This window comes from Pteronotus mesoamericanus, unplaced genomic scaffold, assembly GCF_021234165.1.
Source record: "Pteronotus mesoamericanus isolate MK-2021 breed Mesoamerican mustached bat unplaced genomic scaffold, CSHL_Meso_final contig_94, whole genome shotgun sequence".
In the NCBI taxonomy this organism is placed as follows: Eukaryota; Metazoa; Chordata; class Mammalia; order Chiroptera; family Mormoopidae; genus Pteronotus; species Pteronotus mesoamericanus.
Window position 1 is genome coordinate 49,521,309 of NW_026555285.1, and position 19,009 is coordinate 49,540,317.

The 19,009-nt window shown below is 52.1% G+C and overlaps 1 protein-coding gene across 3 annotated transcripts in view; it reads right to left on the reverse strand.

The window, feature by feature from the left end:
• Positions 1–19,009, reverse strand: part of STARD13 (StAR related lipid transfer domain containing 13) — a 178,365-nt gene that overhangs the window by 132,734 nt on the left and 26,622 nt on the right. For 2 of the 3 annotated variants that reach the window (XM_054586544.1, XM_054586542.1), the window contains exon 1: positions 5,093–5,369. The exons of the other annotated variant lie outside the window; for it this stretch is intronic. In XM_054586544.1, the coding sequence (XP_054442519.1) occupies positions 5,093–5,261 (169 nt within the window). In that variant the 5' untranslated portion in view covers positions 5,262–5,369. Of the gene's footprint in view, positions 1–5,092; positions 5,370–19,009 lie in introns of those variants that run through there. 3 annotated transcript variants of the gene reach the window in all.

Genomic DNA, 19,009 nt, shown 5'->3' on the forward strand with positions numbered 1-19,009 from the left:
TGTCTCTCTCTAAACTTGTTTGGGTAATCAGTTGAGGTTGTTTAGACCACTTGTGGTGATTTTTCTTTTCTAACCGGTGCTCTTCAATCTGCCCTTGATGAAGTTGCAAAGGAAACGAGGGAACTTTCTTGATGAGACTTGCCCACAGTCCACCGTGGACTAAGGGTTAAGGCTCGGGAGGGGGAAGAGAAGACGAGAAAAAGGTGACCGTTCACGGAAACCAGTGTCCCCAAATCTGAACCTGGCAGCTGCCTGCCCCTGAGGTGTGTGTATGAAATGAGAGCTAATAAAAGCAGGGAAGGGCAACCACGGAAGTCCCAGCTGGTTAAAGTAAAACTCAACTTTTATGTGTACGCGCATACGGTTCCTGGCTGATCCCCTTTTAGTGCTTACTTCTTGACTGCTCACATTTTTACGGCGTGATAATTTTTTATGTTATCCAAAGCCTTTTTTAACTTAGTTCACATAACAGATTTTCCTGTAACTCTGGTCAAACAGCGCCCTTTACCTGCGGCCCGTCGGCCACCGGCGCTGAACGGGAAGGGGCTCTGACCCCGGGCATGTGAAGTTCTGACGGCTGCCGCTGTTTTTTCAAGAACGTGAGCGATCCCTGGCGAGGGTGCCCTCGCCCTGTTTCCTGCGTTCCATCGGTCTCTCTGCCAGCACGGCAGCCTCCCCTTCTGAAAGCCGCGGGGCGAGGAAGCCCAACCGGTGGAGAAAGGTCGGTTCCAAAAGAGCCAGCGACTGCGTGATTTTAGGTGGCATTGCCCAGCTGGGGGGAGCCTCATCCGCCAGGGATGACCAATGGCACCACACAGGCGGGGCGCATTCCAAAGATGCCATCGGCCTCAACGGGGCGATGGGCGAGGACATGTCAGGGAGGCCCGGCTCCATTCCCTGGGAGCGTCAAATGGGCAGCTTATTCTGCTCTGGTTAAGTTCAGCTCAGGGGCTAAAAATAGGCTCAGATAAAACGTTCATAGAAATGCCAGCCTGACTTTCAGCAGTGCCCTTCGAAGCGACATCGTCTACATTCTGCACTTCGCTCAGGAAAAGGGGCCCTTCCGTCTGTGAGAGCAGGGTGGACACGCGGGGACAGTCTCTGGTCCCAACTGTCCTCGCGACAGGCTTCCCGCCAGCTGCACCTCACGGTCCTGAGCTCCCGAGAAGCAAAGACGTCTACAAGTTTCTCAATCATATAGATTACACTGACGTTTAAATAGTCCACAGGACCGGACATCCTCACGTTCCTATCAAACTGATAATGAGAGCATTAGAGAGGTGTCACACAACATCCAGGTAGGTGCTGAGTGGCATAATAAACAAAACATAAATAAGAGCTATCTTTCTCTTGAATACCTGAATTTTAGGTACGAAAATTAGGGATTAGGTGTCACAGATGACTTCACATTGATTCAATCCAAACCCTCCCCTTCATGAGAAAGAGAGAGAAAGCCAAGAGAGGTTGGGACCTGCCTCCGGTCACCCAGTTGTTAGCGGCAGAGGTCGAACTCGGCTTGGAGCTCCACTTCACTGCTTCCTTGAGAGGCTGCAGAAGGATGATGAACCACGGATATGTCCCCCTAGAGCACTGCTCTCTGTCTTTTGCAGCTTCTATTACTTGAGGCAGAAGTCCGTCTGCTTTGCACACACTTGTTCAAGGAGTTCCTGACTCGACGCCAGAGGACTTGAGACCCAGAATAAACTTGAGCAACCACCACCCAACCATTTCACTTTCTCAACAAGAAACGAAGGCCCGGGGGGAGTTGTGAAACTCACCCCCGCCAAAGAGCGAAGCAACGTCTAGGCACAGCCTGTATCCCTGTCTCCTTTCTTTCTACCTCAGGACGCTTGCCTGCTACCTGGTCCATATATATCATGCTGTTCTGTGCACTTCAATTATTTTTTTCAAAGTTTAGTAGCATGATGAATTCCGTCACAAAGCCAAGTCATCACATTTAAAGATCTGCTTCGACAGGGACGCATCAAATAGCATGTAGCTGTGTCTATGAACAACCTGTGCACAGGTCGCCGATCAGTCATAGCCAGCCATGACAGAAGGTCCCCATTCTCCCTCCCTGTGGCCTCTAACATGCTCACCCGCCACCGCCTCAGCGTCCGCCCTCTTGTTCATTCCCAGGCGCCTGCCAGGGAGGGAAATAAGGACCATTATTATTTCCATTCTCTCTCCCTACAACAATTTCCCCATTGATTCAACAAGATTGTGGGGTAGGGCTGAGGGGCAGGGCAACTTATGACAAGCTTTCACTCTGCAAACAACACTCTATTTTAAACATCTCTCCTCTTTTTAACGGGACTTACAACTCCAGAAGTAAAAAAAAAAAAAAAGGCTGGAGAAAAGATGCTTTAGATTTTGGAGCAGACCCTCAAGTGAGCAAGTTTAGATTCATCCTGGCTTTGGGCAACTAATTCTCATCCTATGTATCATCAAAGATTCCTTTCTTTCTCCCCTGTGGATTTCCTCCCTATGAGTGTATCTGCTGTTGAATCATGTCCATGGCCCTCAAGGATGACCTCACCCTAATGAGGTCAGTGGGGAGCAACTCACGCTTATTTGCATTGTTTCCAACAGCCAGGAGAGAGTAAAAGGAACAATGCCCCAAATTATACTCACATCATGCTAAATCTTCCTGGAAAGATCTAGAGCAGAGTAATGCAACAATTTTACTGGTGTGGCTGTCATTTCAAGATACCACCACCAAAAAGCAAACAAATAAACAAACAAACAAAGTGCTGTTATTTTACTATGTTCTTGATAAGCTTTAATTGAATGATTATAGGTCATTAGTTAAATAACTTGACATCATGCCCCACTAGGTACTAACAGTTCAAGGAAGGTTGGACACATAGCATTTTGCTTCCACTAGAAAAATAAAACCCGAGTGGAAATCTTCCAGTGAGTCACCAATTCTGTTATATGGTTCACGGTTGTACCCTGAGAAGAAAAACTGAAAAGTCTTCAGCATATTATACAATCCACAAATCAGCCATAGGTTCACTATACTATTTAGCATATTACAGAGCCTGGGCTGTAGAGCTAATGGTCAAACACCAGCTCCTACTACGCAGCCTCGGAGAAATTACTTGAATTCTATATGCCTCTGTGTCCTCAGCTTTCAAATGGTATAACCATAGCACTCACCTACAGGGTCTTTTCGAGGATAAAATAAACTGAACCATGTATAAAGCTCTCAGAGCAGTGCTTGAGAGCTTTATAAATGCTCAATCAATATTCTCTACTGTTACAGAAACCAGTCTCTTACTACAGCAGACCCAGTAAAATTGTTTTGCTTCTGCTTTCTCAGTGTCTTCCTGTACCACTGTATGAAATTAACGAATAATGAGATCCCCGTCACTGGACTACTGGACTCCTTTTACGCTTTCCCATGATCCTAACTCCCACTTTTAACTTTTAGCTTCATTTAGCATTCATTGGCTTCAACATTCCATTGCCCAAGAGAAAGGGGAGAATGCCCAAGTTTTCTAATTTGGCAAAAATGAAACATAAGAGTATGCTCTCAGTGTTCAGAACTTTAAATCTTCCATGCCAAAAACCACTTTCATTCCAGAAAGAACATAAATCATTTTTAATGAAATTAATTATTGTAAGTACAGTAAAAGAGATCTGCAAAGCAATTTCAAACTATTTCTATACAATGTTTCTAACATAATACACTTTAGATGCACGCTGAGGAACAGCTACAGAACACGGACTGCAGACCATTATCAATCATTTATCAAGGCCCTGTACCTACAGTGAAGACAGTATCTGATACAACACCATTGTCAGAAATCTCTAAGGCAAAAACAGAGCTGGTTTTTCTTCTAAGCCTAATGTATTTCTAAGTCAAGCCACAGGGAAATAATTACTTTTGTTTCTGTTCAATCAAGACCTGCACACAGAGTTTATGGAATGACATAATATCCTTCCTGAAATCAGACCGGTGTGTAAGACCCGCATCCTTCACACAGAGCCAGTTCCTGAACCTTTACAAACAAATCCCAATTTCCAAGGAAACAATCGCATCAAATGTTGCTCACTGGAATTCATATTGTTCCTTTTGGAAAGACTACGATAAGATTTTCACAATTATAAACCCCAGCTTCCCCTCTAAACTTCAACAGACTCTTCAACGCATTTATTTAAGTGGAATGTGTTTGCATCATGGCTCTAGAAAATAATTGACTTTCTTTTTTTTTTTAAGTCTGGGAGGGGGTGGTCATAACTTCATCAACTTAGTGTGTACATGGGTCGGTGGGTGTGTCTTTTAAATGGGCACCAATGAGGAACTTCCTAGGAATGTTCATCTGTCTAGTCTCTGCGGACCTATCCTGGATCGGGAGCATGTTTTAAACTATTTTTGGAGAATGATGAGTTTTAGCAATGTTCAGACTGTTGATTTTTTTTTTTCCTCTGATAATAAAAACGAACATCCAGCGGCTTGTGATCAATATCTTCCCACGGGAAGCTGCGCTTCTGCGCACAGGTCACAAGACTTGCTCTGAGGTTAGAGGACTCATTTATCCTTCACTATCGAAGACCAGCATCAGCACAGCAAGGGCTACACTGACAGGGGCGTACCAAGGGGCGGAGAACGGGATTCCGGCTGTCAGTCTCCTGCTCTTCAGGCTGAACTCTCCCTCTCCCCGACCACGAAGGCTGCTCTTAGGACCCGGGCTGCGGGGAGTGAGTTCCTGCGTCCCCACTAACTAAACAAACACGTACCCAAGTTTCAAAGAGGACGGAGTGTGAGGAAGCTGCAGAAAAGCTCCTAAAATGCACCCTGAGTAAGCCTGCCTAATTTATGCTGGAGACACGCGTCAGTTTGGGAAATTTACGATTCCCCGTCCTCCGTGCCGTTTTATTTGCGACCTTAGGTTATGTGGCAGCTAAGCACTCTCGCTGCTCGCTGAAAACCGCAGCCTGAAGTTACTTCTACAAGTTAAGGGAGACGTGGCATCGCCATCCCTAAACCGCAAAGTGAAAACAATAGTTTGCAAAGCTGGGTTAGCGTCAAACAGAGCCAACAGAAGTCGGAGGTCGCCCCAGCCTTCCACTGCCGGCCACTCACCTTGCTGGATTTTGGTCACTAGCTGGTGGCGCGCTAGAATCCGGCTCATCCTATACGGAGAGCGCCTGGCAGTCTGATCGAACCGCAGGTACATGTCCTGGCCCTCGGGGGTCCCGGGGCGGAGATAGTAGCAGCCAGCAGCCGGGGGCCTGGCTCCCTGACCCAACATCTCCAGGGCGGAGGTGCCTCTGCCGCCCCCGCCTGCCCCGTGGCTGCGTCCGTCGGTCGCCAGCCTAAGCCCAGGAGCCAGGCGCCAAGTCCCGCAGGGCCGCCCAGACCAGGCGATTTTTAAAAAGGAAAAGGAGTGCCAAAGCCAAAACTCAGAATGCCAGCCCCCCGGCCTCCACGTGACCGCGGGGAGCCAATCCGAGGGAGGAAGGAGCCGGGGACCCACACGGTGCGCCCGCAGTCGCCGAGAGACGCGGCGCAGCGCGGCAGCCGGGATCCCGGCGCCGCGCCGGGAGGGAGCGCCAGTGTGGGCCGTGCCCCGGGGCCGAGTAAACGCCCGGGAGCCGCAGGGAGCGAGAAAATGAAGGGGAGGAGTAAGGGCAGGAGGAGACCAAATTACCCCCCGGTCTAGGAAACCCTTCAGGCCGTTCCAGTTAGAGAAAGCGCATTCTTCTCTCCCCGGCCGCGGCAGCGAGGTCCCAGATGCCTGTGATAAACGCCCCAAGCGAAGAGCTAGGTACTTCGGCTGAGCGCAAGCCGCTGCCTGCGAGTGAGCGCCCTTCAGGGCGAGGAAGGGAAGCAAATGAAGCGTTTTCAGGGAAAACAGACGTCAGGTGCTTGAACACCCGAGCACAGACCGGCAGACTCCGACCCTCTGCAATGGGCAGCTCAGAGCCCTTACAGATAAGGCGGGGACGCGCCAAGGGCACCTGCCTGCCTGCTGAACACCTTCTCTTTAATGTTTCTATTTTCCCAATTTTTTGCTATTGTTCACGCTACTATAGCTGTCCCCACTTTTACCCCCTTACCACCTCCGCACAACGGGGTGGGACTTCCCCAATTTTTAATCACCAAGTAGAAACATTCTTAGGAAGCACCTCTTCACGTTTAGGATGCCGCCAAGAACCACTGTGACGACGCAGATCGGAGGCCACGTGGCTTGGGGACCACAGAAGCCAATGCACAAAAACGTGCCCCCTAAGCTTGGTGTGAAAAGGTGCCTCAGAAAAGGCAAGGGCGCCGTGAGCAGGGAGCGATATGATTTTTGACTTGGGTGACGACAGACCACCCAGAGGGGGAGACATCTGGGTGGGCTTTAAAAACCGCGGGGCTCAGACGGGGGAGGGGCGGGGGCAGGGCGGGGTTTGCAGGCGGGTGCGCGCCCATGCAGGGGAGATCGGGAATCAGGGTTCGTATGGAAGTGCAAGTCATTCAACTTGGCCATATGTGAGGATACATATGGGAGTAGTTAGAACTCCCCCCCCCCCAATTTTTTTCTATTTAATATTGTTTGATGTGAAGAGAGAGAGAGGAAAAAAAAAGTCCATAAAAAACATGTTATCGAATTCCGAGCCTGGGGCTGAATGAATCAAGTTCTTTGAAAAACAAGCTTATGGCCAAGTTGTTTTTACACTTGGCGGATTCAGACTGAAACCCGGCCTGGCCTGGGATGTAGAGTCCCAATAATGAAAAACTCTCAATTAACAGTTTCACAGGACATGGTGACGACCCCCGTTCTTGTGACTGCGGTTCTCCGGGGCTGTGGGCCCTACCACCTTCCCCTGAAGCGGCGTTTGCCTGCCGGGTTCTGGGAGTCTGTGTGCGTCCTTCTGGTAGCTGTGCCACCACGCAGGAGTAGATGGACAGGTTAGTGACGACCTCCAGGGCCTACAGCAGGACAGTCCCTCTCTTGTGGCAATTGAGAGCCTCTTCCGGTGACTCTGCAGGAGCCAGTCGGCATCGCGGTTGAAAAAGAGGCGATCTCCCTGGGCCCTGTGGCTCCCTTTCCATTGCTAGTCAGAATCTGATCCCAGTTTCCTGTCCCCAGGCGTCCTTTGTGGAAGGTGACAGGGACCTAAGGTCTAGGGACTCGGCCACAGCCGAAGCACGGCCGCGGTCGGAGGCTGGGTTAGCGCTGCGCGCGGCAGTGGCAGATGCCTGCAAGGCGCGCGTGCCAAGCTCCGCTCCAGCGCCGCGGGCACCTGATCCGGACGCTGTCGGCTGCTTTCCGGACGCTGGCGGCTATCACCTTCCCATCGGGAGAGAATGGGAAAGAGCGCAGAGGGAGAAAAGCAGAGCGTGGAGCCTGGGGCTGCGGTCCACGTGCTGAGACACCGGGGCAGGGGAGGGGAAGACAGGAAGTGACGTGGGGCTGTTTCACTGCTGGGAGCGCCGTGAAGGAAAAGGGGCTGTTCCCAAAGCCGGCCTCGTAGTTCAGTGCTGACTGGGCTGCATTTTAAAAAATAAACGAAATCGTTCCTCCTGAGAAGCAATGCAGTGTATCATTCTTTAAAAAAAAAAATATATATATATATAGCACAATGCTTACTTTTTGCATAATAATGAACTCGCAAGTCCTGACACGTTTCGTCCTGAACACTGCAAGATCATAAATGAGTATTCTTTGATATGTGTAAACAGATGTGATAACAGGAAACACAGTATTTCATAGGAGACTGGCAGTGAAGAATTGAACATAAATTCTTACCAAGGAATTTCTGCTCCCTGATTAAAAGACAACTTAGGATAAAGCCTAGTGTTTCTAAAACCCAGCCCGGGCGGTAACAGGAGGTCCGCGCAGGGTGCTGTGTTAAGCCTCCGCCTTCCCTGAGCCAGTGACCAGGGCCATCTTATCGTTCAGGTGGTCTCCCTAAGTCTGTGCAGCGGCTCACCAGGCTCTCACCCCTCCGCATGACCCAAGTACCAGATTTAAAGCGCAGAAGTGACGTCATTAGCATTCCATTCCTATGGCGGCATTACCCGAACCCTTTTAATGACTCTCTTTTTGTTTTTCATCACGTGATCCATCGCCTCCCAACGCCACCGTGCTTACAGGTCACCTGCTTGTCCTCTTTCCTCATGTGGCCAGCAAGAGGGACTTCACTCAGCCGATTTCAGGGACGGGATAAACAGACGAATACTGGGAACCAACAAGGGGAAGAAAGAGAAGGGGGGGAGGCTAACAGTGTTGAGCACCAACTAGGCGCCAGGCTTTACGCTGTTGCCATTTTACGTCTTTCGGTGCTGCCCACAGGCACCCCCCAGGGCCCTGCTTGATGGAGAAGGAACTAAGACTCCCGGGGTGAAGCGCTGTCCCGGTGAAGCCGTCGTAACCCAAGCTGGTGTTGGGTTCTCTCTCTGGACTGTCACACACGAGGGACAGGAGAGAGGAGACGGTGGCCCAGGAGGGGTGCTGGGGAATCTGGGCGGCGGAGCAAATGCGGTGAGGCTACGCTGACTGTCACCTTAATTTTATCCCACTGTATGTGAAGCTGGACTATTCAAATAGCAACACAGGCGTGAGGTGGCTAAAATCCCTGTGGTTGAGACCTGGGTGTCTGGACAGCAAGAGACCCAAAGCCCAGAGCCTTTAATCAACAGGTGAGAACTCAGAGGACCCCTGGCTGAGAACTAAGACTCCCCCACCCCTCCCCCCACCCTATGGTCGGCAGGGCTGCAGCAGGTCCCCGGCCTCTGGCTCACCCGCGAGGCCAGCTGCATGTCGCTGGGCCTTCTCTGTGACGTTTCTTCTCAGTGCAGAAACCCCCCAAATACAGCCAGAACTCTGAACTGTGACCTCCTGACGAGACGCTTGTTGTTTGAAATTTTCAAACCCTTTGATAGATGACCGCCGGTTAGCGCCCAGCGGGATCCTGAGCCCACAGGGCCGAGTGCTCGGGCGTCCACAGAAGCCTGGAACAGCTCCCCTGCCTCCCCCTGCTCCTCCTCCTCCACACACATTCCAGCCTCCTCATCAGCCTGAGTGCAAGGAGCCAGGTGGTGCTGCCAAGGAGCGAAATGTCCGAGATATGAGCGGTAGGCGGAGAGAAGCAGAGCTGACCGGGCACGGCAGCTTTGGAAACTACTTGCACACGAAAGCCGTGGGCTCCGAAGCTCACTTTGAGGGTTTCCGCCAACAGGTGCGTGTGCCCAGCTCTGTGCCCATACAGCTTTCCAATATGCACGCCCCCTGCGCCCGGCGACCAGGGCAGGCGGGTCGGTGGCGCTGCCGTCGGCAGCCAGGGCCAGGTCCCCCTGCGGAAGGTGCCGGAGTGCACGCTCTTCCAGTGCAGCTTCCCAGCCGCAGAGCTCGTCTCCCCTGTGGTGCCCAGTCCTACTGCAAAGACTTCTGGGTGGTAACGGACTTGCTGTGTTTTGTCACTCAGCTCTCACTGCGCTGCACTTCACCTCGCTAGGCACCCGAGAGTGTGGCAGTGCCCTCATGCCACCCTCTGCGGACCCCGCCACCGGCCCCGGTCCCAGGGCCGGCGGCCTGACTGACTCACCCCGGGCCCATCACTGCTCCGCCCGTTCCAGCCAGAGTTCGTCCACGTCTCCAAGTGGCTTCGAAGATCTGGAACGGCGTGATTTCTAACCCTCCACCCTGTCAAAGCCTATTGCCTTCAGAGATATTTTAGTGGCTAATGCCAAAACCTTAGAATCAATAGTCACAGTAATGCCCATAAATAGTCATTATGTGGCAAATCAGTCGGACTAGTTTGTTACATACTCATATGGAATCCATTTGTTTACTGCAACTACTGTGGGCACAAAGGTTTTACATCTGGGATTTGGAAACGACATTAAATGCCTTCTAATCCAGATACTCATCTACTATACAAGCGGCTGTCAGATCAATTAATTAATACTCTACCCACATATATATATTTACTGAAGACCCCAAGTTGTTTAAGAGCATTTTTCCTTATAACTTCTATCCACTGGCTCCAAGGCTGCCAGTTGGAGTTTGACAGGACAAATCTATTTCTTCCTCCACGTGCCTGTCCTTCAGATGCCTGTAGAAAGCCAGCATGCCCCTTATAAGAATCTTTGGTAGGAGGTTAAACATCCCTTTTCATCAAACCACACAACTAATGACTCAGCAAGCTCACGGCTGTCTCTGGGATCTGCTCCAATAGGCCAGTACCTCTTTAAAAAGACGGCTCTGACCCTGAACTTGGAGCTGTAGCCATGGCCAAGTGCTGCAGCATGTGGTGCAATGTGTGCATACCGCTTGCACCCAGCCTGAGGTTACGGGATAATATGCACGGACACAACCATTAATTCAACATCGACTGAATGCCTGCACGGCACTGCAGTGGGGCCGGGCGGGGGGCGGGCGGGGCGCGGCGGTGCAGAGGAATCCGCGTGGTCCTGCGGGCCCCTGCCCCGGGCCGGCCAGCCAGGGAAGACCAAGAAGGGACTCTCCGTTTCCTAGTCAACCGCAGCGCTTCCCCCAGGGGTGCCTGCGCATCCTCACACACTCTGCTGCTAAACGCGTGTTCTCCATCCTGTGCTTAACAAATGGCCTTTCAAGCTTAAAAACGGGTCTTTCGACTTACTGGAATCGAGATATTTTCCATGCCTGATGTTCTCCTTTTGCTCTTTAATTCTACCCTGTTCTATAATGTAGCTGATAAAAATAACTGTTATGTAAGACTATGAAATAAATAGTTAAGTGAGTTCGGAAGAAGGTAAAGAAGGGGAGGAAAATAAAACATTTTTTTAAAAACCAACCCCCGCTGACATCAGTTCACGTGTATACAAGCCACACAAACAGCACTGCGCACCAGTGGGCGGTGGCTGAAGATGTGGCTTCGGATTCCGGTGATAAAGCAGAAGGGAAATAAGACTGAGCAAACAATCCCATATCTCTAAGACAAACACAATGGTGATGCAAGAGAAACACTGGCTGCCAGGCAGGAAGATGCCCAGGGAAATTTTTCCTGGGTCCCTCCAAAGAATCAGCGTCCTTGGTGATGCTGGGTATGGTAGGAAACCTTAGTGCACAGGTTTTAACTGTACCCTCCAGTGACAACAAGAGGATGATATGATGACAAAGCTCTGTTTAGGGAAATTGATTTCCATGAGGCTCCCCCGCCCCCCCCCCACACAGGGCGGAAGACGCAATTCTTGGTGACACTTTTACCTATGTATAGAACACTCTCTCTTCCCTGCTTAAGATATGCCAAGTTTCCCATCCCGCCTAGAGCAAAGTGCAAACTCCCTGCTTGGCACACAGGGTCCTGCACGGTCTGTCCCTGCTTGCCACGCCTGGGTCACCGGCCTCATCCACTCGGCCACCTGGGAATCTCCTTGCCGCACATACTACTCCTTAGCCTGCAAGCTCTTCGCGGAGTTCCTCCCATCCCTGGTTCCTTGGCAGCGTTCAAGTATATCAGCTACTTGACACTTGGATCGAGCTACGAATCCAGTCTCCGGCAGCCCGTCCCAGCTCACTGTCCTGACGCAAAGCGGCGTAGGGTGTCTCGGGAGCACCTTTCCAAATGTGTAATTACACATTTGTTTTCTCATTGGCCTGTGTGCTGCCTTTTTCCTCCAGCAGATGGTCACGTCCAGACCAAGTCTACTTAATTCACATTCCCTGATCGGTGCCTACCACAACCCTTGCTCACGGCACGGCATCGACAGTGACTGGTCGAAAAAACGACTGCGTAAGGAATGGAATACATGATGATCCGAAGTGCTCCAAGGATAAAACTGAGAAGCTCCGGCAGAGTGGGCGCACATTTTTAAGGCAGTTCTACCGTCAGTGATGCTGTTGCTGATACTCCAGCTTGGATCGGGTAAAGACTGGACAGCAGCGAAGTCAAGGTTTTCTTCTCCAGAAAGAGGCTTAAATGCACATATTTCGCCTCGTTGGTTAGTGGAAAAGCATATTCTTTGGCCATTAAACAGAGGGCAGCTTAAGGTCCCTTGTGAAAGTAAGGAGCCTGAAGGGGTAAGCGACACTTGCGCCGCAGAGACAGGCAGGAAGACCCCCCGACAAAGGAGCGACCTTCCTTAGCTTTGGGTCAGCCTCCGATTTTACACGCTCGCCTGCTGTGCCTTCGATGAAAACATCGTTCTTCATGGGTCGGCTGTTCTCCAAGGACTCACTTCTGCTTCTTCGTGCTCATACATGTTTTTAAATACTTCTTTTAATAACTTTACTGGTAATTTTAATTAATTGACTGTCTGGTGTTTTCTAGAACACATACATTTGTGCCCTACCTGCAAATGAAGGCAATTGCTCATTTGGGGTCTTGTCTTGTCTTTCCTTTCCTTTTCTTCCTTCCTGGATGGCTTAGATTACCAGAAGGGCTCTTTCAGTCTCAGGTGTAATTTGTCTGCACCTAGAGATGTAGCCTCACTTACATCAGGTTAGAATTATAACCTCCTTCTCCGTCTTGTACAACAGTGAATATATTTTCTTAATGTTGACTCAGAGTATAACATGCATATGAAAGGGAAGCTTGCGCGTCAAAGAAATCTGATGACCCCTTCGGAAAGCGCTGTATGGATTCTGCGCATTCTCTGCTGTGTAAACGTTGGAGGCCGCCCGACGAAAGGCACACCATCCCTAAGCCTGTCCACCGCCCTGCTGCCCTGGGTGCGGCCTCCTTTTTTTACGTACAATTGCTTCCCACCTGGTATCATGCAGCGGCTGTGCACCGAGTAGAGTCTGGAAATAGCCACAGCCCACAGAGTGTGGCGGAATAAGGGTGTGGCGTTAATACTCTAACTGCATTTCTTACCTATGAAAACCACATGCTCCTTCTTAGGCAAGTTCAGCTCAGTGCCCTAAGGATATGATAGAGTATTTTCCCTCCTTATTCCTAACGTGAGACCATCAACCTACACTTGAAAGGACAGGAAGTGGGCAAGGAGGAGCCGTGGCATAAGAGCCCATTCCTTAAAAAGACGGCTTTGGAAAGAATTTGAAAAGGTAGCGAAATAGCTCCCTAGTCCCTAGAGATCAATATCAATGGAACTTTGAGGGGATCGGGAGGACGAATTTCAGGGCGTGCTTTGGGCTGGGAGAGATGATTGAGCCACAGGATTCTTGTGTCATGAAAACGTGGTTTTTGCTGGCATCTTGTTTGTCATCCATAGAGACAAAGCCACTGATTAACGCATGTCACAGCTTCTTTCTTTCACCCTCTCACAGTAAAATATTTCTAGTACACACTCCATGCCAGATACATGCCAGGGACATGCCACGGACATGCCAGGGACGGGCGTGGTGCAAAGGTGTCCCTCTTCTGCACGGTATGATTTATAATGGGAAAAGTGGGGGACAGTTATAATCACAGATCAGACACTGTGGCGGGGCGTGCACAGGCCGCCCGGGAGATGGCAGGGCACGAGCAGGCTCACTCCGCACAGAGCGAGCACGTGCTGAGCCTGGAGGGCGGGCCTGAGGCAGGGGGAGGGCAATGTGCCCATGAAGGAGAAAGCCCATAAATTCTTCCGTGTGCTGCACCCGCTGCTGTGCCCAACAGGAGACCTGAGGATGGCAAATCACCAGGTTGGAGCGAAGGCCGGGAGTACAAGGCTCAGCCCAGGGGGACCTCCCTCCCCCACGCTCCTGTTGAGTCATCCTCTCTTTTCTCCACCGAAGCTATAATTTGCGGCGATACCTGTCAGTTCCCGCTATTCCTGGAGGTAATCCTTCAGGAGGGCGAGGCTGAATAATGGTGAAGGAATAAGAGGGCAAATCGAGTTCAGGAGCCCTCAGCTTGCGTGCAGGGAGGCGGGGCTGGCCGTGCCCAGATCGCGGCCACAGCGCCTGCGCTCTTTTCATTGGCAACAATCTATTGATGGAAAAGGCTGGATTTTCTAGCCTCGCATGGCGCTCTGGCTCTGTGAGACCCTCCACCCTTCGCCTGGTCCCCGTCCGAAGCTGGTTTCTGCACCCATCCCCCCAGCACCTTCCCCTGAAGCGCCCTTGTTCCGGTTCGGCTGTCCAGCCCATTGTGAACAGCCTTTCTGGGGGAGTTCTCTTCTGCTCGTGAATATGTGTGTGTACACGCGCAGAGACTGTCTTGAGATTTCTCGTGTTATGATTTCTTCAGAGCTTGATTTTATCAAAGTACGCGGTGGCCCCTGGCCCACCTCCAAGAGCACCATCATAAGCGCACTGTATCTTATGATACAGACCTGTTCCAACAGACCAAGTGCCGCACAGACAGCGGGGCGTGGCCACTTTCTCCAGCGGCCCCACCAGGGTGACTCAGGACCAATCAATCACAGGAACATACTTCCTGAGCACCAAAAATGCGTTTGCTGCACAGAGGGCCCGAACACACCCAAACCGACCCTGGGTCTTTCCTGAACCTCAAATACCCTTTTCCCTTCCCTGCCTTGGGGTCCCCAAGGGCTGTCCTTGGCCTTGGCTTGTCTCAGGCTCAATCACCTTAGAAAATCCAGCCTTTTCATCAATAGATTGTTGCCAATGAAAAATGTAGGGCACAAGATGGTATGTGGGATAGACAACAAATACGATTTTATAAACAATTTTAAAATGTCATAGTAAAAAAAAATTGAAGAAAGGATACCTGAAAGGTAATTATAGCCATTTTAGGATGGTAGAATTAGCAGTGGCTTCTTTCAAATGTCCACATGTTCTGTCACCTGACTCTGTGGCTTAAATGACGGGCGTCGAGCCTTGCCAGCAGCTCCCGTCAGAAGCTGGAAGGGGCAGCCTCCGCCTCCACGGACTGCCAGCCGCCTCCTGTCTCACGGACGGGCGTCGACGGAGCGGGAGACCTGCACAGAAGCCACCGATGCCATCGCTGTCTGAGCACAGGATCCGGTCAAACCCCAGCGTGCAGAACCGGTGGGAGGGAGAGGACACCAAAGAAGTGTACGGATTCCTTTTCCACAATGCGCCTCACATCCCTTCCTGCCTGCGTTGCCGCCTCCAGCACGGGAGCGGGGGGACCAGCCTTCTGACCGGACTGTCTCCAGTCCAGCCTGTGTCTCTGTGTCTGCTCCTGTCCCACCCACTTGCCCCAAACGGCACAGGCCGTTCAGCAGCGCCGGGTGCCCGCTCCACCCTGCGGCACCCCTGTGGCACTCCTGCGGCAGACACCAGGTAGCACCTCGGCTCCACTGCGGACTAAGTTATTCAGTCTCTTCATGTCCCCCTTGCCTCATCTCCAGAGCAGCTACATAATCATACGTGTATCCATTGTATAGACACACACACACAAGCAGCCCAGGTAGATGTGACTATTGGCTCCCTTTCCACTCCGTGTGTCAATGGGATTGGAATCTCACCAAACGAAAGGCGGCCAGGGGAAAGGGGTCCCGCGGCCCTCCTCCGGCGCAGCCATAAGCCGCAGCCAGGAGGCCTCTCGATCCAGAAAAGTGTCTTTTCAGCTATTGCTGGTTTTCAAACCTGGGAGAGACGCTATGTCCTTGCAATGATTTTCTAAGAACTAATACTTGCATTCATTTTAGAAATATACATAAACGTAGTAAAGCATATTCTAGCCTCCCAGCAAAGAGCAAAATCCATGTAAATAATGAAACTGTGACATCGAGACGCATGAGGACAGAGTGGTCTATGTACTTTTTAATCCAAATACTTCCTGAAAATTCACTCAGGAGTTCGATTTATCCCAGTGTGCTTCAAATTCTAACTTCAAATGAAACCATGGAAGACATAACCCTTTTCCGAGAGTTGAGGGAAAGTGACTTGAAAGCCATAAAGCGCAACAAAACCAACGGCTCACAATTTCCCACATCTGGACCTTGCGGGCCCCTCAAAGGCTCCTCGGGTCCCCTGTGGGAAGCTGTTCGGTGGTTCTCCTGCATTTTGCCCGGGGGCAACCCCGCCGTCTCAGCCTGCTCTAGGCGATCCTGTGAACGGGCCCAGGCATTTGGACTCCCGTTTGCTCAGTGAGGACTTTTTTTCCCTCTAATCGATGCCGGGCAATGCTCTTCATGCTGGGAAGTCGTCGATGATCTGTCCCAAGGAAGCTGCCGTTGGGACCAACGGCCGCATGAGCGTGGGTACACGGACTTGTCATCTGTCCGCCACCCAAGTTCTGAACTGTGTATACAACGTGGTGCCTATTTTCACGTCTCGAGAGCATAGGTTTTCCGATTTCATCAGATTTCCAAAAGATACTGTAATTATAAAAATATTTTTTAAGTGTCTCTGAAGTATAGTTCTAGGACATTTGTGGGTTTGGAGTCAAGTCAACTTGTATTCAAAGTTGGCCCTGCTGCTTATTAACTACATAAGCTCGGGCAAGTAAAAATTAGTCATTTTTTGCAAAAATTAGTCAGCTTTGTTGTCTATAACATGGAGGCCAGGCCTCATGAAGCTCTGTGACTCTCCATCTGAATTATGTGCGTGAAGCGGCCGGCACGCCGCAGGATGAGGACCCCTACCCCCAGCGCCCTCACCTTACAGGTTCTGGCCCAAAACATGAGCGAGAGGTTTGAAGCGCGTTCCAAGCACAAAGATGGAACGGGTGGCCTCAACCTCCAGGGGGTCCTTGCCCAGAGAAGCTTTCACTTTCAAGTGTCAACTGTATCACACATGTCATAGAAAGTTAGAGAGGAAGGTCCTTTCCCAACTTCCAGTTTATGACTCTGTACTGAACACGTAAATGCCTGGACTTTTCTTTCTTTCTTAAAAAAGAATATTTTATTTATTTAATTTTAGACAGAGGGAAAGGGAGGGAGAAAGAGAGGGACAGAGACATCAGTGTGTGGTTGTCTCTCGCGCGCCCCCTACTGGGGACCTGGCCCCCAACCCAGGCCTGTGCCCTGCCTTGGAATCGAACCAGTGACCCTGTGGTTCGCAGGCCGGTGCTCAACCCACTGAGCCACACCAGCCGGGGCTGGACTTTTCTTTGGAGGGTATTTTAAGACCCAGGGCACAGCCAAACTTTGTTCTTTGATTCCTTGAGTAGAATAAATGCTCATTTTAAGCGACATAATGACCTTTGGTACCCTTCTCTTAGCCTGTCAGGCCTGCCTTATGACATCTGGGGGACTCGGGGGATGGAAGTTTGGTTAATGTCTGCCTGTCCCCCCGGCTGATGCACTCCGTGCAGGCAGGGAGCGCGCGCGCTGCTGCCGGTCCCCGCGAGGCGCTCGGCCCAGCACTGGCGCACAGGAGTGGACGGCGCGTGGGTGGGACGGAAAGCTGGGCGAACGGCAGGTAAGATGAGTGGCATTTTCACTCTGCATGTGAGAGAACAAAGTGGATGATACCCGGGGATCTGACCACTCAATGAGATGAAGCGCGGGGCCCTAGTGCCCGGCTGTGACTTGGCCCCTGGCATCTTGTCCTCGCCTCTCTCGCTCCCCTCCTGGGCGGGGCTCCGCTGTGCTGGCAGGTGTGGGAGGGGCCTCGGGGGGAGCGTGCTGAGTGTGAGCGCGGAGCAGAGCAGGACTAACCCCGGGAAGGCTCCAAGGGGCCGGTGCGTATCGAGTGTCACTCCCGGTCACGTTCTTCTGCAGGGGATTTCCACCCTGGGCCTCTTTTTCTTCAAAGACACCTGAACTTGTGCATTTATTTCTAAACTGCTCTCAGAGTCATAACCCTTCTTTCGTGCTTATACCGTCAAGCAGAAGACGCGCTCAGGAAGACTCCTCGTGGAATCACTGGGGTGGGGCACACGGACGCGAGCACCAATAAGCCGGAGGCAAGTCCGCGTGCTGCCCGGGGGACGATTGAGGTTCGAGGGAAGACGGCAGGTGGACAAGCCCAAGGGAAGACCGCGCGCTCTTTCCGGCCCTCCGCGCCAGGCCCCTGCTTGCAGACGTTTCTCATCTAGTTCCCAAAACAGCTCTGTGCGGTGGCGACTTCTTCCCTCAGGCTGCAGAGGAGGACGCCAGCCCCCTCCATCCCTCTCTCCTGATACATCAGCTGCAGCTCCCCACGGACCTAGCGGCCAAAGTGGGCTTCTAAAGGGGGGGTCCCGGCCAGCACGCGGTGGCCTGGCAGGAACGGCCGCCCGGCAGGAGGCAGCGGCCAGGGGAGTGAGCCACCCGGGCTCGGCCGCCTGTCCGCCCCCCACCCAACCTGTCGATGGAATAACTGTCTTCCCCGACACTGGTCCCCGCTGCCCAAAAAGTTGGGGACCGCTGTTCGAACGCATCGCTCCGCAAATGCCGAGAGCCCCCCTCTGCCGGAGGGAGGGACCCTCCCGCTTCAGTCCGCCGTCAGCGGCCCCTCAGGGTGGGCTCCCTGTGCGCTGCCCAAACAAGCCTTGACATTTTTCCCATGTGGGAGGAGAGAGCCTTCCCCGCGCCGGCGCCCCCTGCTCCCGCTGCCAAAGACGCTCCCTTCTCTGCTTCAGTTCGGACTCCCTTCCCAAGACCCTACTCAGCCGTCCTGGGCCTCCGGGCACACTCAGCCTCCTCCCCGTCCACCCCCCTGGGGCTTCTCCTTGGGACAGCCACTGCGCCCACCACTGGGAGCTGCTCTGCGTCCTTCCTCGCTGCTCTCACTAAAGCTTCTTGGAGCCCGTAGAAAGCCGGGCACGTCTCTGGGCAGCGTCCTCCGGCCGCAGTCTCACGCCGCCCTCAGAGAAGCAGCGTGGGGTGGAAGAAGGGGCCACGCGCCCGAGCCCGCAAGCCGCCGGGGCAAATCTTGACCCCCTTGCAGGGTGGCCCTACACTTCGCTCTCATCTGCAAAACACAGGACAGTCACACACACCTTGCCTCAGCCGGTCTCGGGCACAGAGGAGGACTTGGTACATTATTAGTATTTTTGATTGACAGATGTTCCAATATCTGTTGGCCGAAGTCCTAGAAGAGCCTGAATTGCAGCAAGGCCCGTCCTGTCACACTGGCATTTACCTACTACCACGGTCCGGTACTTGTCGCGGGGAGTGAAGGGCAAGAGCTCACCGCGCCGCAGAGACCCAGCGACGGTATTCCTTTAAGTCAAGGCGATAAAGCCCCATCAGCCCTGTGCACCTTCGATGACAAGGGCT